The sequence below is a fragment of the Phyllosticta capitalensis genome (assembly GCF_038381095.1).
Source record: "Phyllosticta capitalensis strain CBS 128856 chromosome Unknown BKA78scaffold_14, whole genome shotgun sequence".
In the NCBI taxonomy this organism is placed as follows: domain Eukaryota; kingdom Fungi; phylum Ascomycota; class Dothideomycetes; order Botryosphaeriales; family Phyllostictaceae; genus Phyllosticta; species Phyllosticta capitalensis.
The window spans coordinates 294,202-319,419 of NW_027117452.1; the positions used below are offsets into that span (position 1 = coordinate 294,202).

Below are 25,218 nucleotides of genomic sequence, written 5' to 3' on the forward strand. Positions count from 1 at the left end.
TCATTCTGTAGAGGGTTCTATTCGATGTGCTTCTGAGCTTGGACTCTGATGCCGGTCACTCCGAACGATTCGCATACCTGCATCGCTTTTGCGGCACTCAGCTCGACTTGGCGCTGACAATGAGAGCGCCCTAGAGACAGTTACAAATAGCCTAATGAGGATCGTTGTTGAGGGCGCTTTGCAGACGCTTCGTCGCTCTCTGAGCACTGAGGGGCGCTGACTTGTTGTCCTCGACCGCTAGAATGACGCCTCGAAGATCTGGAGCCCAATCCGCCATGTTGTCTTCCGCTGCAGTCAGGCGACTCTTGAGCTTCTTGTTTTCGTTGTCCTTCTCCGCCTCCTTCGCCGCCGCCGATTTCGCCTCCTTGCGGAGCGCCTCGCTCGCCAAGTCGATTCCTCGATTCGGTTCCCGGAGTTCACTGGAATGACGCCGTGTGGAGTGGGACGCGATTGACTAAAAGGTCTTGGTAAAATAAGTCACAAGCTGGCTTTGCTCTCGACGAAGCCAAAAGAGCGAAGTAAGTGAAACGCGCCGGATAAACTCGTCAGCTAGCATGCGGAGGACTATCTACGGATCACTTCTAAGTGTTCTGTAAGAGCCCGTGCGGATCATATCACTACCTAGGGAAACGCAAGGCTTCGACCAGCTTGTCGAGTGATTGGCCGTGGTCATCCGTCCCGAGGCGCCAATGATCGCTGATGTCACCAAATTTACGCACCGCAGCAAGGCCCAACTAGACTTTTATTGCTGCAGTGCGTGCCATGAATATCCGTCCAACGCTAGGTCACGATTCAAAGACTGCCATCGTGATTTTTACTGCCGCGAGTGCTGGCTCGATTGCCAGAATAGAGAAAGCACCGATTCCAAGTTCGAGGAGAGGACGCATCTCGCCCCATTTGTCAGAGACGGAGGCGTGAGAAGAGAGGAGGTTGCGATCGGTGCGGGCTGAGTCTGCTTATGAGTCTTCCAATCGGCAAAGGGCAGCTGTCGATAGACTCCTCCCAAGAGTCCAGGAAATTTCCCCTTGTCTGGCGCAATTCCTACGTATCAGTACCTTGTAGGAAAGTTTGCAGGTGGTGTGACGCACCCTTTGAGATGGTGTTGCGCGAGCACCTCGTAGGGATAGTCTGTTTCCCTCTCTTTTGTGAGGTCATTGGCATTGTGGAGGTACGGAATCTCAGCGTCGGTGATCGCTGGTGGTCTGCGTGGTGGCGGTCTTGAAAATCGTCAGCTTCGAACTCTCTGCCGTTCGTTTGGGGACGGGTTTTGCACCACAATTGCCTAACGAGAGTAGTGAGTGAGGAAGGCTTGCAGGCGCTTCGCAGCCCGCTGGGCGCTGAGGGGCGCTGAGGGAGCTTTCTCCGCCGCCATGGCAGCTTCCCGGATGTCTGGAACCAAGTCTGCCAGCTTGGTCTCTGCCTTGGCGAGGCGAGACTTGAGGGTCTCGTTGGCAGCCATCCCACGAGTGATGGTGCCCGTGTTGGTCTGGTCTTTCTCACGCAGAGACTTGTTCTCCTCTTGGAGCTTGCGGTTGGATTGAACGAGGACCTCGATCTCTTTGCGGAGAGCGTCTTTGTCCTTGTGGAGGGCTTCTCTGTCTGCCTCCTCTCTTCTTCTACTCGCCCCGGCCATGACTGACCTGTGGAAACACAAGGATGAGCGGTGGATGTTGATAAAGTAGTTGGACGTTGATTTGAAGTCGTTCCTGAAAGTCGACTCTTGGTGGTCAAAGGTTGCGAATGTTTGGCGGGATGTAATTTCAAAGTCCTTCGTGGGTGTCCGGGGCAGCAGCACTAACCGCTTTCGGACAAGGCCGCGCCTTCTCCAGAACGCTGCGGTATGGGCAGTACCTACTGCCCACTTCTCGCGTACAACTACTCTTGTACTTCCTGACAGCAAAACCAAATAGCATCAGGGTCTGCGGTCATTCTCCTGACGCAACTTCTGGCTGGGCTCATTTTGCAATCCCTGACTGAGCGTCAATACCTGGTGCTTGCAACACTAAAATGAAATGCTTTGATGAACTGCACAGCGAATTGCTAATTATATTTAATGCTTTCACTGCCAGCAACTACTACCCTTCTCGTAATGAAATGCAGGTTTTGTTCCTTTGAACCTCTCCACGTCCGGTACTGTGATTGCGCGGGGCTCATTGACGTGACCCCCTGGCATCTCTCGGTCTTGTTGATGGTCCGGAGGCCCTTTTGGCCCTCCTCTAGCCAATCTCGTAGGACGGTTTGTAGGTGGTGTCCATGACGTACTCTTCCAGATTCCGTTGCGGGAGCACCTTGCGGAGAGAGTCCGATCCGTCCTTTTTTTGCCAAGCTATTCGCACTGTGTAGGCATTCGAATATCGGTGCCGGTCATCACTGATGGTCTTTGTGGGGGTCCTGGAAGCTTATGAGTTTGGATTCTTCTGTTGCTTGCTTGGGACAACTCTCATACCTCCGTCGCAATGTGATCCTTAGTTGGAATTATATTTGCCAAGGAAGTCTCTCAGACGTTTGACTGCCCTCTGTGCGCTCAACGACGCCTTCTTGTCGTTCTCCACGGCGATTGCTGCCTCTCGGATATCGGGTACCAGGTCAGCTAGCTTGGTGTTGACGGAGGCAAGCTGCCTGGTCTTCTCGGAAAGCTTTGAAGCCGCGGCTTGGTTGTCCTTTCGGAGGGCTTCAATTTGCTTGCGAAGATCTGCATTGCACGTGCGGAGATGCTCGAGGTCCGCTTCGTGTCGTCTTTGAGATGCTCCAGTCATGATTGAGAATCCGCCGGAGAAAACGAATCGGGTTGGGAGAATTGTTGGTGGGTGGTGGGAGAAGGGGGCGAACACTGGTGGAACGACCTCGACTGTCGAGGTGCCGGGCCCGAGTGCCTCGCAGGGTCTCCGTGCACGTGATGCTAGCCGCATTTGGACAAGTGCGCCGATGGCCGCATGGGCAGGCAAGTATTCATCTAATGATGGATAAGACTGGCGTTGCCAGTGACTATGCGCGGCTCCATTGGCTCACCGTTTCTCGCGCTGGGACTTTTCGTCTTCGTTAAACTTGCACTTGGACGCATCGAGTCCTTCTCGACATCAGCTCCAGATGCGGCAGTTTAGAAGAACAGGCCACTATACCACCTCTTTTACCACATCTGAGCGAAAGGTTTCAACGAGCTTACCACGTGCCTTGCCTCAGCCGCCGGCTCTCAGCTTGCCTTGGTTATTGCTGCAGGCAGGTCACCGCAGGGTATACAAAACGGCTTGAAGAACACCGCACACATTATGAAGGAGGAAGTCAACCGAATAACTGGCGGGACAAGCTGGACTGATTGGGACGGGTGAGCAGAAAACAGAAATCAGAAACAAAAAAGGAGAAGAGAGGGGTGGAGCAGCAAGATCAGATCGTGTTATCTTGCAAGATGAAAAAGCAAATCTGTTTTCTATACTATGTGTTCCAGTGCTTCTGAAATCATATATATTGGACTACAGCATGTGCACCATCCAATGGGCTCCGTCCCCGTCATGGTGACGCAGAAAAGTCTGTCGGTGTGTCTGTGAGGTGGCGCTTAAGATAATGGAGGCGGCCTGGGAAGCTATCAGCTTGTATTCCACTTATTTTGGGACGATTTGCATGCCTCAACTGCTTTTGAAGCTTCAGGTAGATCCAGCCATGGTGCGATCCGCGGTCGGAAGGCGCTTCGCTGCCCTCTTCGCGCTGAGCGGGGCCGCCTTATCTCTCTCGATTGCGAGGACCGCTTCGCAAATATCTGGTGCCATGTCCGCCATTGTGGCTTCGGCTTCAGCGAGCTTTGCCGTCGTCGCCCTGCATCCTTGCGCAAGGATTCGTTTTGGACGTATGAACGTGTGATGTTAAGCTGTAAAGAAGACGTATGGTGACCAAAGTTCAGGATGGCGAAGTATTTGATCAGCCGCTGGAACCATTCACATACCCCCGCAAGGGGAAAATCTCAGGTCCATGTGGAGATCGTCGCCAGCTCTTTGCAGAGCCGCTGAGATGCTCTCTTCGCTTCCAGAGAGGCGTGCTTGTCCCGGTCAATGGATAGCAGCACCGCGCGAATATCAGGAATGATGTCTGCAAGCTTGGTCTTGGTATTCGTGAGGTGGAGCTCGGGCTTTCCAATCGTAGAGGCATTTTCATACAGTCTGTTGTGTGCTTTGTCCAGCTCGTGCTTGCTGTCGGAAACCTGCTTGGTTGCTGTCCTGAGCTTCTCTTCGAGCTCATTGATGGCTGCGTCCGTTTTCTTCGCCGCACTTCGCAGCGTGTCGTTGTCCATCTTAAGCCTTGCGATCTCGCGAATGTACTCGGCCTCTTTTTCTTTGCTCTTCCTGAAGGCCTGGTACATGGTGCCGGAAGGGTCTCGTACTTGAGCCAGCTTTCTGGTGGATGTAGGACGAAAACAGTCAATCGAGATTGATTTTTGGTGGATTGAGGATGGGCGTGGGCAGAAAGTTGAGGTTCAACGCGCGGTGTTGGTTGGTAGCAGTAGCCAGGAGCCGGGTTGAAAAGCCGCAGGCGCAAGCCAGCTCACAAAGAGGCCGAGCAATCCTGGTAAAGGTGAGTCAAAAGTCAGGTCACCTTGACTGAAAGAGCAGTATCACTTAGGTCTTCGCTGGGCAGTACTGGACAGTTCTCGAATCAAAAAGACGGACAAGCGGAATGAAAAAGGGGGCTGTCCGATTATTGGCTGCATCAAGCATAGAACACACAGCGCACTAAGTGGCTGTCGACACGCATTTGTGTCTTGGACGGGGTCTTCCTGCGAAGCGTGCCGTGGAAAAGTCGCGAAACCGGAGCATGGCCATTGGACAGTCGATCTGGATTGGGATACTGATGGGGCAAGAAGAAATTCTTGATTGAGGGGGCAGGGGCGCAAGTTGCGACTCCCGCAATACGACGGACCAAAGCCCACCATCCGCATGGGCCAGAATCAATTGGCAGCAAAGGATGTCAGTCGGCAGAGCGCAAACAAGGGGACACACGTCCAATGCATTCACGCATTGAATACCCCTGCAGCGATACGAGGGTTGGTGTTCCGCCGAGAGCTCCTTAATATCGCGTTGGCAGCATCGATCCTTTTCAGAGTGTTAGTAGGCCAGTTGGCCGCGGCGGAAGACGTTTTCGTAACTTTCTCAACCTCAGATGCATAGGTTTGTCGCGCCCTCCTCGATCGAGCCACTGTCATCGATTGTGTCTTGCATATCGCACTTGCTGTCGGAATCGCGGACTTGCCCGAGCTTGGGGACCCATCTTCTTGTGCCGGCGCTCTGGGGGTCCGTCTGGGAAGGAATTCCGATGTCGCTTCGTGAATACTGGCGTTGGGAAGACGTGTGACAGATCAGGAATGTCTTGGATGGTACCCGGCTTGTGTGCCAACATCTGGACAATCCGCGTTGTTTTTGAACATTGGGAAACGCCACCGGCTTGGATAATGCAGCACCAGCGGGGCAGGCGGGTCGAGTAAATCCAAGTGACGGGATGCAGCTGCAGCTGGGCGGCTTGCTCGTTTAACTTGGGACTTGAATAATGACACCGAGCAGCTCGAATGGCGTTGGAGCACACCCGTGCATCGATTGCTTGGAAACTTGACTGTAGATGACCATGGTGAGCTCAAAGCTACTCGAGTGATGATTTTCATACCATTCCCGATGGAATTCTGGTCCAGAGCTTTGCTGTCGCAGTGCAAGGGTTATTTTTGGTTTGGTGGCGAAGTTGCATCTGTTGCTGAGAAGACAAGGCGACATAGTCGCTCTTGGAGGATCCGTGGTCTGCCGGCATTCCGTGCGTTTCAAAAGGTTTTTGCAACCGCAAGGCTATGTCAAACACCCATTGCAACCTGCCAATGTTTCTTCCGAAGCTTTGTCAGCACAGCACAGCACTTTGCCTCTGTCTTGAACGCCACTCCAAACAAGACTCTGGTTCGCAACGCGGACCTTCTGCAGTTCTTTGCCAAGGACAACGTCCTCCGGCTGCCGCTTGTCCGCCGTGGAATACTTGCGGTATATGCAAATCTCGCTCACCTCTTCACTGAGGCTATGAATGTGCTTGTACCATGCTTTCAGCAAAGCACGCTTTCCCAACATGTCTCTGCATCGCCTTCAGCAGCTTGGCACATGATCAGTGAGTTTTCAATCGAGTCCAAATGCATTGTGAGTTTTGAAAAAAGTAGCTAAGGGGTTCAGAACGACCACCACCATCCTTCTGGTGTTCATTAATACCACGCGATGGGGCGTCGTCCATGTGAAAGAAAAGTGACTTTTGTATGGGAAATCTGTTGCAATCCCTGCGAGTGAAGGAGCTCCCGACTCTTTCAATAGATTTCATGTTTGACCCCACATTTTTGCTTCGCAGGTCTTGAGCGAGCCCTTGGAGCGATTTTGAACGAGACCATCGGTACTCTATGCTGGCTCAAGTGCGCAAAGCCGAGCTGATATGCCCGCCGTAAAGGGGAAGGAGCCCCGTGGAAGTAAAAACTGTCAAAAGAGAGGCGGCACCTCAGCTGACTTTGTTCTGGCAACTGATTTCATGGAAGTGCGCCATCCGATGAGCATAAACGCTGGAACTCTGGTCGGCTGTCAGTCCAGCTCGGAGCACGGGCTTTGACTTGATTTACCCAGCAGAGTGTGCCAAAATGTAAGATATCAGATGCCTTGGGTCAGCGGAAAAGGCTCAAGCAATTGCGACAGTGCAAAATATTGGCGCAGACCGTGACGAAAGCTTCCAAATCATGTTAGCAGCTGGTAAAGCACTTTCATGGAGAAAGGACCCTTACAGATCGCCGAGATTAACGGCCTTTGCTGCAAGCTTCAACCCAATCCTTCACCTTATTCGCCGCCTTCCGGGCACTCTGAGAGGCGTCCTTGAATTTGGACATGGCATCAACGATCTTGCGAAGCTCGGGAATGATGCCCTTGATGCTCGCGTCCAAGCGTTTATTTTCCTTCTCGGAGAGCTCCGTCTCCTTCTTTGCCGCAGCCAGCTGCTGCTTGAGCTTTTCTTCGTCAGTCATTCTCATGACTGCGTCCTTGTCGGTCTCTTCGCGGTATAGCTGGAGCCACTCCTTGGCGTCCTGGAGCTCACCTTTGATCCGGGCATTTTCCTTCGTGATCTGGGACTTCTCGTCCACAAGCCTCTCCAAATCCTCTGTCACGGAGAGAGCCGCATCACGAATGTCCCTCAATCTGCTGGCAATCGCCTTGTCTTCTAAAAGACGTCCGTCGGTCATGGTGTACTTGCGGGAGGACTTGATTTGGTCGAGCTTCTCCTCGAGGTCTGCAATCCTCTGATCCAAGATTGAAATAAGGCTCGACATGATGCGTTCTTCCTGTGGGAGATCAGATCATGTGAGCTTGTGGTAGACGAACGACAAAAGCATCGGTGAGAGCGTACCTTAGGTGTGTAGTAGGGGATTCGGAGAATCAAAAGACGAGGGGGGCCAGGACTGGGCCCTTAGAATATGATCTTCGATGGCGGTTGTCAGGATGGAGGAAGCGATCAGTGAAGGTAAGGAAGACGAGATTCAGTTCCGTTGTCGGGTTGCGGTGACCGGAGGGGAGGAGTTTTGGTGAAGAAAGCGAAGAGAGGCGGAGGTGGTGCGCGGCTCAACTCAATAGGTGCCGTCGGCCACACCGGGGTTTTCGAACCCGCCGCTGGCGCACTGCAACACAGACAAATCTTCGCACATAAGAACATATATTTAAGGCACTCATTTCAAAATGGCCAAAGAAACCAAGCGCCTGGGGTCATGATCGGGCTTGCTTCCAATTCCATTTAATCCAATAGCCCTACCCAACGAGCTCTCCCCAAAACTACGTATGTAATTACAGCCGCATGGAACCCTCCACGTACAGGTATCGTATTCGTTGGTACACGTGTCGCTGCGAAATCGCGCTGTCCTCCAACACGCGCCGATCGGTCATGGCATACTTTCGCGCCCATTTGACTTGGTCCAGCTCGTCTTCAAGGTCTGAAATCCTTTTCTCGAGGATGGATGTAAGTGCCGGCATGGTAGCGTTGGTCCTGCTGAAGATTGGATCATGTGAGTTTATGGCAGACGAGAGTCGAGAGTATTTTCGAGAGCTCAACTTCGGGTTGCTGTATGGGAGTCAACTGAGCCTCCGAAATGAGATCGTCAGCGGTTGACGTGGTGGTGATGGCGGGCTTCAGCTGAAGGCAGGCGAGGTGAGATTTGGCGTCCGTTCTGGTGATGAGACGGAAGGAGGAAGAAGGTCTGGTTGGAAAGACGACGGTAAGGAGGCGGTGCGCAACCGAGCCAGACACCGACGGCCACACGCAGCTCTGCGAACCCGCCGCCGACTGCCCTTTGGGGAGCTTTGAGGCACTCATTCTTCTTCAACACAATCAGAGAATTTTGACGTCTCTGGCCAAAATGCGCCGCGTTGCGATCCTATTGGACTGAACCGTATTTTGCAACAAGAGCTCCACAACACTTCGTATCTATAGTCGCACGTACATCAAGTCTACGAAAGACTACGCAGTGGCAACGCAGCCTTCGATGCGAATCTCGGGCACCCTATCCGGTTCACTGACTTATAAGGTGGGTAGCCATGGTAAACGGGCCTCGCCAGGCCTTTTCTACGCTCCTGCACCCGCGGCGACAGGCTGGTCGTGGTGACTGGGTTTCCTGTTGATTTGTGGAGAGGTGGTGCGCTATAAGACGAACGGAGCGAGATTGAAACAAAGTAATACAACTTCAGCGGATCTGTCCAAGACATTTAGTAGTCACAATATACTTTACAAAAAGAAGAAGAAGAACTCAGCGCGGGAAGATAGTGAAATTTGAAAGTGTATTGAGCTGCTATCTACTACCCGGAATTTTGCCCCGTGTCTGCACCTTCAGACTCCCTCGATTTGTCCTATCTGCTATGGCCAGAGTCAGTATCAGCTAAGGCAGCGTCCAGGATTCTTTTCACCGACCGGTTTTGTTCCAATCTAGGTGGGAGCGGGAATTAAAAGACGAAAGAGCGCATGCCAGTGAAGCAGTGCTAAGCAAAAGTCAAGGAGATGTCGATGTCGGTGGCTGCCAATCATAAGGTCGACGCTCGTTTTGGCCAGGCGATTTGTAATGCGCAGATTATTGGCCGTTCGAGATATGAAAAGGCGGGTCCAGCGACCGATAGTTTTGTGATATAAAGCTCATGGCCTGTTTGATGGGTCGAGTCCGGTGATCCGCAATCTGTTGAAATGGTGGCAAAGGAAATTCGTCAGGGCGCAGTAGGAGGAATACTACGGCAGAGCTGTCCTCTTGATGCATCAAGTGGCAGACCTGGCTGGCGGTAATCGGCAAAGTCTCAAGAATGGATTATGGGACTTAGTCAGGCCAGATGTGTGCTGGAAAAAGGAACTCTTTGTGCTTTTGAACGCCCCGACTTCGCGTTTCTTCTGGGGGCTGAAGTCGATCGCATCCAACGCGTATTCCCTGATTTGAAGTCTTGTTGTCTGCTGAAAACAATTAGCAAATGAGAGTAGGGAGTTCCTCCTGTCAGATGGAAGGCCGACCAAAGTTTTGCGTCCGGTGAGGGATGTTTCCGAGCCACATCATCTCGCGCGGCTGCTGCAAGACCATCCATACTGGGACGTTCATGAACCCGCACTCTTGGTGTCAATCCAGTCCTGAACCTTTTTCGCCGCAATCCTCGCGCTCTTTGACGCGCCCTTGAATATGTCCAGAGCATGCAAGACCTCTCGAATCTGCGAAACCATGGACGCGACTTCGTTCTCCATCTCTTCAACCTTGCCGGTCAGAGCTGCCTTCTCTTTGGCCCACTGCTTGGTCTTGTCGTCGATGAAATCTTTCGCCCGCGCAATTTGGAGGGCGTGCTGAAGAAAGTCTTTGCCGAACTCCTCCCGGTAGGCCTCCAGCCAGCCTTTGGTGTCCTCAAGCTCCGCTTTGATCGCTTCATTCTCCCTGAGGAGCTTGCGCTTCTCATCCTGCAGCTGGAAAGAGCACTCGACGAGCGCGAGGTTGGCGTCGCGGATGCTCTTGTTCTCGCTGGCCATAGTCTGATCTTGTGCGGTACGCGTGTCGTCGGTGGAGGACTTCAACTCGAGCAAGAGCTTGTCGACCTGCTTCTCCAGGTCCTGGATCCTCTTGCTCATGATGGTCGTGAGACGCGCCATGGTGTTCTTCTCCTTGATCGTCTGTGACTGTAAGCTATAAGTAAGAGAACGAAGGGAGCGAGAAGCCCAGATAGGACCTACCTGGGCTGTTGAGGATGAGAATGCCGGATGGGTGGAAGATTTCTCGAGCCAACTATGAGCGAATGCTTTCGGCGCACGGAGTTCAGATCACCCGGGCAAGTGTTCAAAGTCTGGGGCTCTCGAGACTGAGGTTAAACTGAAGTCCTTGAGAGACCGTGGTTGTGAGGGTCGGATAGGCGAACTTTGGATTGGTGGAGAGCCAGTTGGGTCCAGAAGAGCAGGCTACCGCGCGACGATGCTGTGAAGATGAGCACGTAGGCCAACAGCTGGTGTGTGGGGCAAGACTAAGTGAAGGTGGCTTGGTTGGGGGGCTGTGAACTGGCTATGCCGTGTGAAGAATTCACTTGTCCGCGCTCGCTCTGTCCTAATTGGAGCTAATTGACTACTGCCAAGCGAACCCTGAATTTTGAAAAAAGCGATCGCAATAAAAGAACGACTGGCAACTTGACGTCCGATTTCTTTCTACATAAGATCGATGAACTATAATCAACGTTTAAAGTGGAAGTTCTAGGAGTACTCGAGCAAGTGGCCGTATGCCCTTGACAGCGCAAATAAGCCAGACCTCGACGAACAGTGACACAGGACAGAGTGGTTTGTAATGGCTGTATCAAAATCTTCGCTCGGTGCGGATGGTGGCGAAGACAGACCTATCGGAGCAGCGGAATGATGGCAGCAATCCCCTCCTCTGCCTTGTCAAGCTTGCTTCCAGAGGAAGTTTTCTCCATTGCCGAGTCCGTGAACTGTCCGCCGTCCTTGGCCCTTGCATTGTCAAGAATCTCCTCTAGCGATAGCATGTGCTGGACTGACTCTGTGCCTCTTCCGTCGCGAAAAGGGTCAATCCAGTCTTTGCTCTGGTCTAGGCGGGCTCGCAACTTGTTGTCTTGATTCCGGAGCTGGATTCGCTACTCCTGTAGGCGCGCGAGGTACATGACCAACGAATCATTGGTCGGTCGAAGGCTCTAAAACTCTTTGGCGCGGACATTACCGAAAAGCGCCGTGCCGTTGGTTCCCTCGAGGTCGTGAATCCAGTGGGAATCAAGCCCGCCATGATGCAAGCCCCGGCTAAGGGTTTCGATGTCTAAACGAGGTATATCATCGTCTGCCAGCGGGACGGTAGGCTTCGGCAAGGCTTACACATACAAATTGATTTGCGTAACGGCCACGACGCTGGAAGGGCCAGCTATCTCGGGTACACTGATATCGAGTAGGCAGACGAGAAAGGTGGCAGGGCGACTAGGCTTGACGGTCTGCGCTGTGGTCAAGATTCGTCACAGAGACGAGTGCGCGGTGCAGAGCATGATGCAAACACTGGGCTGCGGGCGTGCCAGTGCTGAAATGGCCACCCTTCGCTGAAGACGTCCGCGTACTGCCAAAGAAGTCACTGTGAACGAGAGCCAGAGCCAGGGTCTCTGCAAGATTGCTTTCAATGATCAATTCGGAACATGAATCAGGCTTGATGGGAGTATGGCCTCATTGCTTAAGTGTACAGGTAATGGACGACGTTCCGCGACATGATTGGATTTTTGAGCTCATGCATACGCCACACGCTTTGGATAGACGCCTCGCGGAACACGTCACAGTAGAGGTCCGCCCACTCTTCTAAGCCACTATAGACCGTAGAAGAATTGGTGCAGGAATCTACCAAAGCACCCCGGAGAGTTTGGGCCTTTCGCTCCGCCCTAGGACTTCGCACCTTCCTCCAGCATGCGGGGAAATCACGCTTGATCTTGTGTCGTCCCTAAATCTCTGGCAAGTATTTTGTTCGATCTGAGCAGTAGAACGACGCCTTCATCCTCGCTGTCTATCTTGATAGACCCTTCTAGTAATTTCCCCTCTCGACATTGCTGGGCCCTGTGGGTATGTGCTGAAGTCGAGAAAGTAAGCCAGAGCATCAGAATGATAGCCTTAAGAAAACGCACTTGTCGATTGAAACTCCTAGCTGTAGCCCCCCAGAAGGCTCCCCAGGTCCTAGCGCGTGTGGTCAACGTGGGCGAGAGGAAGAAAATGCGGTTGCGGTGGACTGGAGAGTGGTTGATGTTGTGGTCGCAGTCATTGGGGACAGTGTGGCAGACAGCGTCGCTGGTAGCCATGGAGCGCTATGCGGCGTGCACGAGTCTGGTCCTCGCGCGTGTGGGCAGCCCACACGCCTGAATCGGAGTTAGCAAATCCAAAGAAGAGGAAGGGCGTAGGGGCGGGTCTTGTTACTTTGGGGGCGCCGCGTCATTGTTCGGACCGGCGAACCCATTGTCAACTTCGACGCGGGGAAGGAGCTTGTCGTTGGTTTGCTGAGCCAAACGGAGCGCCAGTAACGTGGGCATTCCCTCGCTGCGGAGTGCCAAAAACCTTGTCCTCTTTGCCGGCTTCTGGTGAAAGTCAGCCTGATGAATGCACGATAGAGACAGTGAGCTTACTCTGCGGCGGTAGGGTGTCATCAGGAACGGGGCGTCATAGAGGTTGAGAATCCCGTATGTGGCGGGCAGTCTAAGCATAGTTTACCCCGATCATGTAGACCTGAAGATGGAAGTCCAAGACGATGTCGTTGTCTGTCGCAGTCATAATGTCGTAGTCGCCCACGTACAAGAATTCGATAAGAGCCTTCAGAGCGGAAGGCTCGTCGTTGGGAATTTTAACGACGTTTCGACTAGATTGTCGCTCCTTCGACGATTTGAGTTGTTTGGGAATGCAGCTCTGAATGGGAGGGTGAATCCACAAGTGTACACAATCTGAGCAAGTGGCCAGGCGCAGAAAATGGTAAAGGAGGCAGCCTTGGCTTTTGACCTTTTTTGGTGATGGATGTGATTGAGGGTTTGAAATGTTTTTGGTGATTGTTTTGGTGATTTCAAAGTTTTTTGGCGATTGTTTTGGATGTCGGTGAAAACGGTATCAGCCGCGTCGGGAAGGCGGGTCAACGCTCACACCTGGGCGACCGAGGTGCGCGTCCAGATCCAGGGTACGGGATGTGGTTGGCCGTGCCATCCTCCCGGCTTAGGTCGGCTTGCTGCGCAGTAGCTCGGGTTTTCTGGTTCATAGCCGGGGAAAGAGGCAGACTAGTAGTCGTCATTCCTCGTGAAATTCGAGAAGCCCGGCACAGCCATCATGTCGGAGGCTGTCTGGGGAGTAATTGACTATGTCAGCAGCCATTTCGAAAGGGTAGTCCTTTTCGACAAAGGGTTCCGCTGCTCGATGGCTTTGGAGTGTTGCGCGACTCGACTGGTACAGGAATTGAATTTTCGGAGCCTGAACGTCGATCGAGGTGACATTCGCAGCCATGTAGGCAAGGCGATGTGGACAGCGCTCCGGAAGATCGATGACTGACGGGTAAGAAAATGATGGAAAAGAACAGTTTGAAGACGGAAAATCGAGGTGGCAGACGATGAGAAAGAAGTGCGGATTGTGGTGCGCGGAGGGTCGAGATCCAGGTTCACATGCGGAGGAAGCGGCCCCGCGAGCCGCGGCACAGGCCTGGGCAACAGTTCGCAGCCACGCGGTATTTCGCCAACTACACGCCACAAAGTGGCTTCGAGAGGCAAATAGAGCGTTGTAGCAGTCGATTCATCATGGTCCTGCTCAGTCAAAGCCTTGGAGGCATCTCTCATTTTCTCCGCTCTGCCGAGCGTCTCGCCTTGCTTTCTCATGAAATCGGACCCGTTCGCGAAGAGGCCTTTGTTCTGCCCCAATTTCACGCTCACTACTACTTAATCCGGGAATTGGTGCATGTTTCATCTCTTGCACACTTTTTGACACTGGTCCTCGCCCCACGCCTTTACCAACTCAACGCTGTATTTTGATTTCACGAACCACTGGCTCCATTCACGCTATCGTTAAAAAAGAGCTTCATTTCCTCGTTGCCATGCTCGAGCTTATGAAGCCTTACCTTGAGCGCGCGGTTGGCTTCCTCAGATTTCTGAACTTGCTCTCTGAGCTCGGTTTCTGTGGTCTTTGAACGGTTCAGCTGCTTTTCAAGAGCTTCGACAAGGTCGCGGAGAATTGAGATTTCGGCTTCAATGGCGTTGGCACGAGCTGTGCGGGAGTCGCGAGAGGGCTTTTTGACAGAATCGAGTCGGTCCTTGAGTTCACGGATGCGGGAAACGAGAGATGCGCCCGCCATGATGAATGGAGATGGATATCAGGTTGGTAGTCGATGTCGTTCGGAGGTCGGTCGGTTGGAGGTGGAGGATTCGTGATCTAAAGAAACGCACGATGGAGTGTGCGGGCTGGGGCAACGGCGTACGGCGGCTCGACGCTTGGGAAACACCGCGATACGACAAACCTTCAGGTAGATAGGTATGGCGTAAAACAAAATTATGATATTTAAGTTGCGAAAAGTATGAATGCAATGCGCACTGGAAATTGTGGGTGGCCAACGTTATAACTGTTGCAAGGATTCGTATATATTCCCGAGGTATTTGCAGCTGGTAGCGACGGGATTTTGAGTACTCATTTCGTGACTTTAAAACCAACGACAAGAGAAGAAAGCCGTTTGCCCAGATATGGATGTTGGAGTGGGCACTTTGATTCTGATACTTGTGAATAAAGGAAGGAGCATGACAAGGACAAATCGAAAAGCAAATGGATTGCCAGAGCATTTGTTACGCTCTTAGTCGTCGTCATTCAAGACGGAAGATAAGGTACATGAGTAATGAGAAGAAGCCAACCCCGAGTCGTAATCGCCAAGTCCAAAGCTAGGCTTCATGCTGCACGAATTCGGACTATCAGGACCTTTCCCCCCGCTGCGCCCATATGAGACCATTTTACCAACCCCAGGAACTAGGCGAAAAGAACCCCAAAACCTCCCAGAAAACACCCGGACTCAATTCAAGTTCAAAGGCCCCTACTACTCTTCCTCGGGAACCTTGGGCAGCGGCTTGTCGAGCTCAGAGCTGTCGACAGAGCCTGGGCCCAGCGGCCAATCATCTGGCGTGCCCTCGATGGGAGTGCACATGCTGTCATCAGAGGATGCCGCCACCTGTTGGGACTGAAGTGTCTTGACGGGGGAGTCCCCCACAGAGCAGGCCAGACCGACGTCACCCATTTCGCCGTTCATCTCTGGGCTCTCTTCGCGGCGATCGACTGCCTCGTGACCTGCAATGGCAAAGGGCCGGGAAAAGTTCCTTGACTGGCGGCGGGCGGCACGGTGGTCTGCGTTGGTGGACGTGCGGCGGGAAAGCAAGCTAGCAGGAGAGGCGACGGCGGGAGAAGAACGGGCAGATGGACCAGCTGCATGCACCGGCTGGCCCAGAAGAGCCGGGCTGAGCGGGAGGCGGGCCGGGACACTGGCTCTGCGCGCGGCGGGGGTTGGACGGACAGGGGCTGGCCGCTCCCGAGGATCCTTGATGGAGGGGAAAAGAGAGTAGTTGGGGGGTGTCTTTGCACAAGCACTCCGATTGTTGTTGTGGTGACTGCTCTCATCTTTCTCACGAGCTTCGACATTAGTGGCGGAGTTGCTGCCCGTGGCGGTCTCGTGGCGGGTTTTGTCATCGTTGGCGGCGCTGGTGGTGACGGGATGGCGGATCACCGTCTCGGTGCTGGAAGAGCGACGAGGAGCGGCGACGGGGTGCCGAATGACCGTTTCGGTGCTCGAGGATCTGGAAACCGGCGGCTTGAACGGACGGCGGCGACGGTGCCTCTTCACCGTAGTGATCGAGTCTGGGCTTGAGGGGCCGGAGCTCATGCCCCTGTCAATTTTCTTTTGGCTGCGACGGCGAGCCTTATGCATTGCAGGACTTGACCAGTCGACTGGGTCAACGTCGGGGGGATCTGACTCTTCCAGAGCGAGACGCAAGCTCTCGAGCTCTTGTTCCTGCTCGTCTAACGCGGCACGAATTCTCATCTGGTCAGGATTGATGGCATGGGCACCTGGTGGGATGGGGAATTCGAGCCAGTCGGGATTCTTGAATTCCTCGCTTTTGGCCCTTGGCGCTTCCGACGACTTGACTGGCGACACGTATCTGTCCTTGAAGGGATCAAAAGACTGGAGTGTGAACTTGCCCGGGGAGCTGCGCGTGGAGTCCTGGGAGGGAACGACTCTGGTACTACGATTCATGAGCTTCAGAGAACGCAGACCCCCACCAACGCTGGTGATGACGCGTCGGGCCTTGCTGGCGCGTGTTGCGACTGTCTCGTCCGAGGCGGTCGTCCGCGTGGTGCTCCAGCTGTCGCGTGTCGAAGACTCCTTCGCCGCAGATTTGTCCTTGGTGCGGAAGCTGAACAGACGTCGGGTTGGTGGGGGCGCCGGCAGGTCCTTGTCCAAGTCAAGGGAGACAGCGGACTCTTGTGACAGACGGAGCTTTTCAGGGGACTCATCCATCGAGGGCAATGCGGTCAAGGAATTGTCCGGCGCGTCCAGGTCGTCGTACTGGAAGGGGTCTTCGTTCGAAGAGACAGAGTGGGCCTTGGTGGGCGTCACTTGCTCTTCCAACGGCGAATCGACCCGCTCAACGGCTATGACGCCTACGACATTACATTAGACACGATTCGCCCCTGAAATTGATGCAAACTTACCGGAGCCACAGCTGGAGCTGCTCTGGTGGTCCATTTGCCGGAGGGCAGTGATGGCCGCGGCGCTATGGTCAGTTTGCTTTTCAGCAGGGACTGCCATGCTTTGCTCGTCCATTTGCCCTCCGGCAGGGATGGCCATATGCATCTGGTCTAGAACGTCTGATCAGACATGTATCTGCACGAGGAACGTTGCGTGCTTACCGGAGCCAGTGCTGGTGCGGTCCGTGTGCCCGAAGGGAGGGACGGCCGTCTTGATGGGGACCATTTCCGAGGACGCAGGGATGGCCGCAGGCTGCTGATCCATTGGCAAGAGTGCAGGAATGGTCAGTGCGGGAACTGGTGGTAGTTCGTTGGGAGGGAGCTGCGGCGCAGGCTGCTTCTGGGGTGATGGAGTCGCAGAACGAGGAAAGGCGCCAGGTATCTTTGGAGGTGGAGAGAACGCCATGATGGCAACGAAGAGAGAATTGGAGATGCCGGGTCGTGACAGACGGAAGCAAGACAGACGTGATGAGGAGGAGGTATCGGATGCTGGAATCAGGACGAGATGGTGACGCAGATGCAGCACGCGATGGAGTGAAGAGGAAAAGGAAGAAGAGGAGAGAACGAGCAGATCAACTTGGGGTGGGGGGCATTCACATCAGCTCGCGCAGCTGGCTCATGTCCGGGTATTTCGTCGTGTCACGCTCGCGTCCCAATCCGGCTAGCCGCAGTCCTCTGTCGCCATGTTGCTCCAAAAAATAACACTGGTTGCCAAGACTCTGCATTTCGGTCTTGCAAATTGCTTTGACTGCTTGCTCACGAGTACCTCGCTGAATCCTAGACTCACCCTAGCAACCCCGACTTTGAGTATCGAACGCGTCGAGCTGTCGTCCTGCTGCAGACTTCATCGTCGTCAGTTCGACGCTCTTCATGCCCATACCCTCCGACACCCCCCAAGGCATGTCTCTTCGCGCTGCTAAACCCCCTGCTTTCACTGACTGTTACCAGGACATCTCACAAGCCCACTCCTTACATCGCATTGGCTCCTGGACATCAACACCTCAGTCAGCCAAAGTCGCGCCGGAACTGTTCCACCTGGTCTTCTCCTTTTCCAATGCCAGGCGACCCTTTTCCCTCGAAGTGCTGCTTTCCAGCACCACAGAGAGACTCACCTGAACATCGACAATCGACGTGCCATTCTCAGACCCTACTCCGTCGAATAGTCACAGAGCCTTGCCCCTGGAAGTCACTTGGTGGCTCCCTATCCCGCAGTCGTCTGGACTGCATCGGACGGGGCAAAGACGCAAAGAACCACCCCTCACCATTTTGCAACGACTATTGAAAGAGGCGTCTTCTGGAGCACAACGAAAACGATTCCAATGTTCATGGGGCTATATGTCCGCGCTTTATAAAACGGCAAAAGACAAATTTAGGCGTATAGAAGCGCAAAGCAATGGCAAGTGCGCAACGGCGTCCAACGACTATCCCGCGGCGCACCACCCCACGAGCGAAATGACGTATATTTATACGACTGAGAGAAAGATAGTAAGAGCATAGCAAGCTTCGCTTTTGTTGCATGCTTGTGGAATCACGCAAAGCGCACCCGCTGGTCGCTTGGTCGCTCTCGACGCTCCGCAAGCCGAACGCGTTTCCCCTTACGTCCCTCGCAGAAAACGCCTCCTCCCCTACGACCATCCAGCCGCGCGCATCTCCGTCCCCGGCTATTTGTGCTTCAAAAGATGATTTTGCGAAGCACGACTTGTTGCTCGTGGTCGTGGTCGTTTTCCCCGCTCAGCCGCGCATGCGGGGGCCATGCATGCATGGGCCCAGTCGCGCGCCACTTCCTGAGAAGGCAGTTCGATCGGCAACGCTACGCATCCCTTGCTGGAGCTTGTTTCGACGTCTTTCGTGACACGCTTGGTGGAGAATATGGGGCGAGAAACATCGCTCGCATGCTGTGTGGTTGGGCAGAGCTCGATTTCTACGGTGCAGGGAGCAGTAGTCACGAGAAGGGGGGCTGGTTGGACTGCCTGCGCCTGGACGACCGGAAAACGTGGTGTCCAGGGCGAAGCGCCAGGCAGAGCTGCGCTTGTTGCGGCGGCGGCTTTACGAGTCGGAACGAGGTTGAGTTTCGTGCCGCGGCTGGATTTGTCCTGTCCTATTTGCTTTGCTTGTTGGTCTTTGCCTGCCCATCAGCGACCGCAAAAGCGACCATCGGTCGCAAGGCTTCAATACTGGCAGCCTTGGAAAACGGCCGCCAAACGCCAAAGACGTTGGCCAAGCTCCGTTGCTTTCCCTGCCGTCTCTTCCCCCTGGGTGTCTCAATATCCTCTTTGCGAAAGATGCTTCTTGAACCATTCTGGGGGCATCGATCCTTGTCCGGCATGAAAGATATCTACAAGGGTCTGGGCAGGTTGCAGGAAGGGCAGGATAGACAGTTGATTACCAAAAGATCAAAAACTCTTTCGCTTGCGACGAGGGACAGTAGGGGAAGTCCATGAAAGCGAATGTCTAAACGATTGTAGCAAAACAATGATGCTTTGTTGGGCAGCTCGCAAAGACAGATTGGTAAAGTAGTTCCAGATGCTTCTGTGTTAGAGACAACCATTTGGTCCAATTGGTTTTATGGAATGAAACGATTGCTTTTCGTACCATTTAGTGAAACGATCTCCGCCAGCACGGCGTCCTCGTCCTGCAGTTCCCTGCCAGAAGCCTGCGGCGCAGCTCGACCTTCCGCCGGTTCCCAGTGCATGACGTAATGTTGCTCCTCGCTTGTCGGGCCGATTCGGCTGCACGGGCGCACAATGGCTTCGCCCGTCGTCGCCCTGGCATCCCTCACCAACTCCTCCATCTTCAACTCTACCATCCTCAACTCCATCAGACAATCTTCTTGCATTCATCCAACCACTCCGCCTTGATCGTTCGTAAGAATGATCGATTGTGTGTTTTCCAAGGTACGTGACCGCGACGGAGGCTGCGGCTCTCCTTCCCACTCATGCGCATTCCATCTCCCATTCGGAAAGCTAAGCGCCTGCGCAGAGTGGTCACATGCTCGCGTCCTCCGGGTGACCTCGAGCCCTTGCACGAGGCTATGTACTGTTTCAAGTACTATGAGCACGTGGGAAAAGAGGCTGCCCAGTGCTGGGCCACTCCGGACGAGACTAGCAAGTACTGGACGAGCAAAGTCGGCGACAGCGCCGATATGCTGAACAAGGGCGACAACTCCGGCGACGAATTTGAGGCCGAGATGACGGACAATTCGTAACGAAGGCTCCACTTCCAATGCTGGAGACGCCAACGCCCAAGACGACGGCGCCGGAGTCAACATCGCCGAAGTAGTCGCCGACGACGACAACGGCAGCGACTGGGAAACGGAATCGTCCGTCTCGGCCAGCCGGCCGAAGCGCTGTGGTCGCTGCCGCACGGCCACGTACTGTTCGCGCGAATGCCAGGTGAAGAACTGGGGTGCGTGCACACCGCTGCGGCCCAAGCGACGGGGTGTTTTACAGCAACCTCGTCCAAAACACTGTTGTTTCCGATGGCTCGTAACCGCAAGTTTGGTTAGTCGACACGGAATATACCTCCTTTGGTACATTGGTTTGGCTCGTCGATACCGAGTTTATCGGTAGACATCCAGGAGCGGTGAAGCTGTACGTGAAATCTACTCTAGTCTTCCTTCCACAAAGCTAACATGACATACAGCTGGACCGCCGAAGCTGAGGCTCGGGTCTTTGACTGTTGTGTTGGAGGGTTGGACATCAGCAAATGTATGCCGCACTCTGTGCCCCCGCCCTTCCTCGTGCAACTGCCAACGCGCACTCGCCTCCAACCCCAAGGACGGATGCTGACTTTTCTCAGTACACAGAGGAGGCCGCTCCAGTCCTCGCCGCCACCGGCGCCAGCAGCGCCAAACTCTCCACCATCTCCTCCACCAACGGCTCGCATGAGCCGAGGATGATGTCCGAGTCATGCCTGGAACAGGAGCTAGCAACCGCATTGCACCGCATGCACTCACCAATACGCCTCAAATGAGCACTGCATCAACCGATCATCTCCACCGCAGCAGTCAAACCACAAACATACGCTACATTGGCAATTACAGCGTCCACTATCTTGCACCTTACAATCGACGGCGGCTCCTCCGTCCTCGGGCCCGGCGACGTCCGCTCTCCTCGTCAGCCCAGTCCGCCAGCTCCGCCCCGGCTCCCGACAATGCATTTTGGTCCTGCCGTCGCGCTCGTCAAGGTACTGCATTTTGAAATGGAGACCATTAACAGCGGCGTTGAGCTTCGCCCAAGGTTGCAAGCTTTCCTGAACAGGGCCTATGGATCTGAACGCTGTCCATGCGTTCCTCAAAAGCCATCTTGGCTCCAATCGTTGAGGTTGGTCGGATCCTCGAGCAACTGGAGAACAGCCTTTACGAGCAATTCACAGGTCACCGAAGACCTGAGCTGTGGTGCTTTGCCGTCTTTCTTTTGTTTAGAGCTGGGCGAGGCGCACGACCGTGCCTTTGCTCAGTCTTACTTCCCGGGCGTCGGTCCAGCCATGCGCAGCGCTCAGACAGTCTCGGCTGAATTCACAGCCAAGTGGGAAAGGGCTGGTGTGGTCAGCCTACAAGCAGGCTCCGAGTTTCGAGCCTTCAGCGGATGGCCTTGGAGCGATTCGTCCGACTTCTCATGACCAAGACATGCCCAGCACCATCCCTTATGAGCTTGGTAGCTACAGCCTATGAGAACACCATGGACAGCGACCAGCTGATGAGACCTTTTGTCGCATGCTTGGCAACCATCCACATGCCGGGCCAAATCCACCACAGCCAAAACACATCTTCTACGTGGTCGAGTGTGCTCTGGAAGTTTGCGCAGATCCTCTTCTGCTCTCATGAGGGCCGCTCTCCCGGGAAGATCAAGTGGGTCAACCTTCTCCACTTGGTGCAATCCATGGGATGTAAGTTGGACAAGGAAGATGGCTCTATTTGGAAATTTGAGCCGGCTGTGGACGACGGGCTGCTGCAACCAACAAATATCCACGACAATCACCGCTCCACTCTCAACATCAGCAGCGCTTGGGGGATAGGGAAGCGTTCCAACACGGGAACCTTGTTCTACCACGCCGACTGCTACATCAACTTCAGCTGTGGGGGCCCTCTCTTCTGCGAGCACAATGTTTACGGCGGTCATGACTCCTCACTCGGGCAACTCGTTCAACACGGGCGGCTTTCAGACGGTCTCTCCCGGATGCACGGCCAACAGTCGAAATGTTCGTTTCTTGCACGCAACTAGATCTACGACAAAAGTGTTGCAGTCAGCAATTACATTCCGAGTTTGGGGAACCTTGTTCCACCACGCGGACTGCTACATTAACTTCAGCTGTGGGGGCTGTCTCTCTTCCACCACCACAACAGACAGGGCCTTGATGACGCCTGACTCTGGCGACTGTTCGAAAGTGAGCCGCTTCGCCTCTGGCAAGTTCACACCAGTTCCGAGCTTCCATAGCTTCCAGATTGTGGGGAGTACTCAATGGCAGTCACAAATTGAGCATCATGACCTAGCTTACACAAAGCGACTGGTTCACTCCAGCCCATTCTCGCCATTCTTGAGCTGGCAGAGCATCCAGATCTCTCCATGGGGCGTTAATAGGCTCATGTCTGAGCGGATGAACCCCAAGGAGAATGAGAGACTCGTGGTTGCCTAACTACTGCGGGACTCTACCCGGTTGATGAGGGTGGTCGCGCCAGAGCTCTGGCCGAGTCCACTCTGGGCAGAGTTCTGCTGCTCTGCTGTCCGTGGGACCCGCCCGACTCCAGAAGGCGCTGGGTTGAGGTTGTCGTCGGTTGGATTGATGCCTTGATCGAGCATCAGATCAGGATGGAGGTGGAGAGAGAGGCTTCTGGTGGTGGCGAAGAAGTCAACAGCGACGCGGAGACGGAGGTTGACAGCGGCGGAAGTGTCAAGAACGATGGTTCTGGCGGTAAGGGAGTCAGCAGCGAATACCATACTCATGATGCTAACGAGCTCGTAGTGGACGCTTCTCCTAACTGGTCAGGCTCGAAGCAGCTTTAGGCTGCATCCAGCCAACTGCAGGAAGTGCTTCTCGGCCAAGCTCAAGAAGCAGCTTGAGGGGCAAACATGATACAGAACACAGAGACGAACTACCAGATGGAGACGGACCTGCACCAGGCGGCCCAACAATCGAATCCAGTGCTCCAGCATCGCAACGATGATTTCTTCACACAGCAGCAGATCTCAATCCACGCAGACCCAGCCAGCGATTCCGCCAGGACAGCAGAGCTGCATTCCGCCAACCGCAAGAAGCGCTTCTCGGCTAAGCTCAAGAAGCTCCTCAAGAAATTGGGTCTGAAGAAGTAGGGCATTGGAGTCCAACTAGTTCTTGGGTGCTCAACGCGGAGCTCGAACACCAACAGGCGGTCGACACCCCTAACTGGTCTAGCTTGAAGCAGCTCGAGGCTGCATCCCACCAAATGCAAGAAGTACTTCTTGGCCAAGCTCAAGAGGCACTTCTCAGTCAAGCTCAAGAAGCTGCTCCAGAAATTGGAACAATGAGCAGTATGATAGCTATGGCCAGCAACGAGCCTCATCAGGTGATTGGATGCAACCTAATGCTTATGACCAAGGAATGGCTCCAGCTGCGGTGTACCAATCGAACCCCATGTACCCCAGTCGTATTAATCCAGCACTGGGAGGAACACAAGGAATAACAACAGCTCCATCCTACCACAACACCGCCATGCAGTCGAGTCACCCTGATCCGGCGCTGTCAGGAACACAAGGAATGGCGTCTGAAGAAGTAGGGCATTGGAGGCGCACCAGGCCTTGGGTGCTCAACGCGGAGCTCGAAGACCAACAGGCGGACGACACCCCCTAACTGGTCCAGCTCGAAGCAGCTTGAGGCTGGACATTGACACGACTGTCAGCGAGGCATCTAAGCTCAAAGGCGTCTTGTGGCCCTGCAAGGACATCTTCGACTCGGCAACTCCAGAGACGAAACGGAAGAGGAATCAGAAGAAGGATGTCACTGTGGGCGTGACAAAACGAGGTGCATGATGCAAGTAAGTGTTTCCCTCACACCGCGCTTGTTTTCTATGTACTAAACTTTACAGTTGGACAAGCGAAACAACCTGGGCCTTCCGTCAGCTGGCAACAAGCTTGCGCGTTACGCAGGCCAGTTAGGATGTTTTGTGTCTCTCCCAGACGGCTGCATCTAGTGTTGCAATCCAAGCGGTGGGAAAGCGACAGCCAGAGAAGAATTTGGAGCTGGGAAGATCAACTGGGTCACCTTGGGTCTGAAATGCAGATCACCTGCTGCGATGTCGAAAAGGCAGTGATTGGTGAGTTTGTCAAATCCAATGACGAGAGGACGTCTGCTGACACTCAATCCTCAGCCCGGAACATCTTCCTACTCACACTGCTCATTGACGAGGATCCGAACAATGCCAACAACGAGCTCTTGTTCAAGCTCGCCTTTGACATGGTCCTCGACGAGGAGACATTCGACTTGATCCGTCCCTGGCAACCCGATTAGGGTGCGACGTCCCGGAGCGGAGCGAAGGGTCACGGAGCGGCTTCTGAAGTTGAACGAAAGCTTCATGCTTGCATGCCTACATCAACGTGCCAAGTCCATCGAATAATGGCACAACTGCATGTGGGACAAGATGATCGGATTCTGCGACTCGGATATCCGGGAAGGCGGGATCAGGAATCTGAAAAGAGAGGTTCGGACAGAGAGGGAAGTCTGGGAGTTCCGGCGCAGTCACTCATGATTCCATGGGCAGTAGATAGGCGCGTCTTCTGGCGAGAGTCCTCCATAGCAGAATACCCAGCCGGCTTGGCCGTCATCAGCATCGAAAAAAGTCACCATTACCTGCGTGTTGCGTACCACGTCTTTGAGCCGCTGCTCCAACCGCCCGCACAAAACCACCGACAGCGACGACTATCCAAGAACTGCGTGTTTGCAGCGAAGCGACTGTTCCAGCAGCCCTTGCGGAGCTCGTCACTTTCGCCAAGGCGAAGAAGAAGGTGACTATGGCATATGCACGATCCCTAGCATTCCCTAGCATGATGGTGACGGCTAACAGGCAACAGGATCATGTCGACTGCTTCTGCTTTGTCCCGTGCAAAGACGAACTCGCCCAGGAAGATTGGAAGCCTCTGACACTGAGTTACAAATCCCCGAAGCAAGCCGGAGCCCAAACGATTTAATCTTCCATCAACCCTTGCCGGGTTGCGCACGGCGTCCGCGACCAAATCGATGACAGTAAAAGGGCCTCAGCAACTCGAAAAGACAGGCAAGCAAGAAGGAATCAGAAGGACCAGTATCCTGCGTTCAAATTTCGTCGTGATACCGCTGTTCAAGTATCGTGGCAGGACGTCTTCCCGAGGTCAAGGTCAGGGAGCTCTCGTTTGGATGGCAAGCCTTGACTCTTCCACTTACTGCTTCTCTTCCTTGGAATCAGTGACCCACGCGGAAGTCAACGCATGACCCGACAATCGGCGTTGT

The 25,218-nt window shown here is 54.1% G+C and overlaps 10 protein-coding genes across 10 annotated transcripts; 2 read left to right on the forward strand and 8 right to left on the reverse strand.

Annotated features, from left to right (window-relative positions):
* Positions 1-1,282: 1,282 nt before the first annotated feature.
* BKA78DRAFT_300732 (uncharacterized protein) lies at positions 1,283-1,633 on the reverse strand (the record flags this gene model as incomplete). Its single annotated transcript, XM_066887264.1, has 1 exon — positions 1,283-1,633. The coding sequence occupies one exon, from the start codon at positions 1,631-1,633 to the stop codon at positions 1,283-1,285; it is 351 nt and encodes a 116-aa protein (XP_066738249.1).
* Positions 1,634-2,027: 394 nt separating this feature from the next.
* On the reverse strand, positions 2,028-2,804 carry BKA78DRAFT_384169 (uncharacterized protein). The gene is made up of 2 exons (XM_066893095.1): positions 2,447-2,804; positions 2,028-2,391 (listed from the first exon to the last, which is right to left on the reverse strand). Exon 1 carries the CDS (start codon positions 2,754-2,756, stop codon positions 2,466-2,468), a length of 291 nt encoding a protein of 96 aa, XP_066738250.1. The 5' UTR covers positions 2,757-2,804; the 3' UTR covers positions 2,028-2,391; positions 2,447-2,465.
* Positions 2,805-3,952: 1,148 nt separating this feature from the next.
* On the reverse strand, positions 3,953-4,348 carry BKA78DRAFT_357880 (uncharacterized protein; the record flags this gene model as incomplete). Its single annotated transcript, XM_066892307.1, has 1 exon — positions 3,953-4,348. The coding sequence occupies one exon, from the start codon at positions 4,346-4,348 to the stop codon at positions 3,953-3,955; it is 396 nt and encodes a 131-aa protein (XP_066738251.1).
* A 2,439-nt stretch (positions 4,349-6,787) lies between these two features.
* Positions 6,788-7,315, reverse strand: BKA78DRAFT_357881 (uncharacterized protein; the record flags this gene model as incomplete). Its single annotated transcript, XM_066892308.1, has 1 exon — positions 6,788-7,315. One exon carries the CDS (start codon positions 7,313-7,315, stop codon positions 6,788-6,790), a length of 528 nt encoding a protein of 175 aa, XP_066738252.1.
* Positions 7,316-9,603: 2,288 nt separating this feature from the next.
* On the reverse strand, positions 9,604-10,143 carry BKA78DRAFT_300735 (uncharacterized protein; the record flags this gene model as incomplete). The annotated part of the gene is made up of 1 exon (XM_066887265.1): positions 9,604-10,143. The coding sequence occupies one exon, from the start codon at positions 10,141-10,143 to the stop codon at positions 9,604-9,606; it is 540 nt and encodes a 179-aa protein (XP_066738253.1).
* Positions 10,144-14,013: 3,870 nt separating this feature from the next.
* BKA78DRAFT_364007 (uncharacterized protein) lies at positions 14,014-14,332 on the reverse strand (the record flags this gene model as incomplete). The annotated part of the gene is made up of 1 exon (XM_066892503.1): positions 14,014-14,332. One exon carries the CDS (start codon positions 14,330-14,332, stop codon positions 14,015-14,017), a length of 318 nt encoding a protein of 105 aa, XP_066738254.1.
* A 726-nt stretch (positions 14,333-15,058) lies between these two features.
* Positions 15,059-17,167, reverse strand: BKA78DRAFT_300737 (uncharacterized protein; the record flags this gene model as incomplete). The annotated part of the gene is made up of 3 exons (XM_066887266.1): positions 15,059-16,674; positions 16,726-16,872; positions 16,924-17,167. The coding sequence occupies 3 exons, from the start codon at positions 17,165-17,167 to the stop codon at positions 15,059-15,061; spliced, it is 2,007 nt and encodes a 668-aa protein (XP_066738255.1).
* A 2,379-nt stretch (positions 17,168-19,546) lies between these two features.
* Positions 19,547-20,084, reverse strand: BKA78DRAFT_328773 (uncharacterized protein). The gene is made up of 2 exons (XM_066889622.1): positions 19,741-20,084; positions 19,547-19,655 (listed from the first exon to the last, which is right to left on the reverse strand). The coding sequence occupies exons 1-2, from the start codon at positions 20,027-20,029 to the stop codon at positions 19,579-19,581; spliced, it is 366 nt and encodes a 121-aa protein (XP_066738256.1). The 5' UTR covers positions 20,030-20,084; the 3' UTR covers positions 19,547-19,578.
* A 2,330-nt stretch (positions 20,085-22,414) lies between these two features.
* On the forward strand, positions 22,415-23,098 carry BKA78DRAFT_328775 (uncharacterized protein). Its single transcript, XM_066889623.1, has 2 exons — positions 22,415-22,671; positions 22,723-23,098. Exon 2 carries the CDS (start codon positions 22,830-22,832, stop codon positions 23,067-23,069), a length of 240 nt encoding a protein of 79 aa, XP_066738257.1. The 5' UTR covers positions 22,415-22,671; positions 22,723-22,829; the 3' UTR covers positions 23,070-23,098.
* Positions 23,099-24,009: 911 nt separating this feature from the next.
* On the forward strand, positions 24,010-24,243 carry BKA78DRAFT_357888 (uncharacterized protein; the record flags this gene model as incomplete). The annotated part of the gene is made up of 2 exons (XM_066892309.1): positions 24,010-24,049; positions 24,104-24,243. 2 exons carry the CDS (start codon positions 24,010-24,012, stop codon positions 24,241-24,243), a joined length of 180 nt encoding a protein of 59 aa, XP_066738258.1.
* Between the last annotated feature and the right edge of the window lie 975 nt (positions 24,244-25,218).

Excerpts from the sequence above, each read along its gene's own strand:
- BKA78DRAFT_384169 (XM_066893095.1), bottom strand. The coding sequence starts at position 2,756 with ATGACTGGAGCATCTCAAAGACGACACGAAGCGGACCTCGAGCATCTC.
- BKA78DRAFT_328773 (XM_066889622.1), bottom strand. The coding sequence starts at position 20,029 with ATGTTGACTCCGGCGCCGTCGTCTTGGGCGTTGGCGTCTCCAGCATTG. Across the intron at positions 19,656-19,740 it reads GACGCGAGCATGTGACCACT|CTTGGAAAACACACAATCGA; the intron begins CTGCGCAGGCGC and ends GCGGTCACGTAC.
- BKA78DRAFT_328775 (XM_066889623.1), top strand. The coding sequence starts at position 22,830 with ATGATACAGAACACAGAGACGAACTACCAGATGGAGACGGACCTGCAC.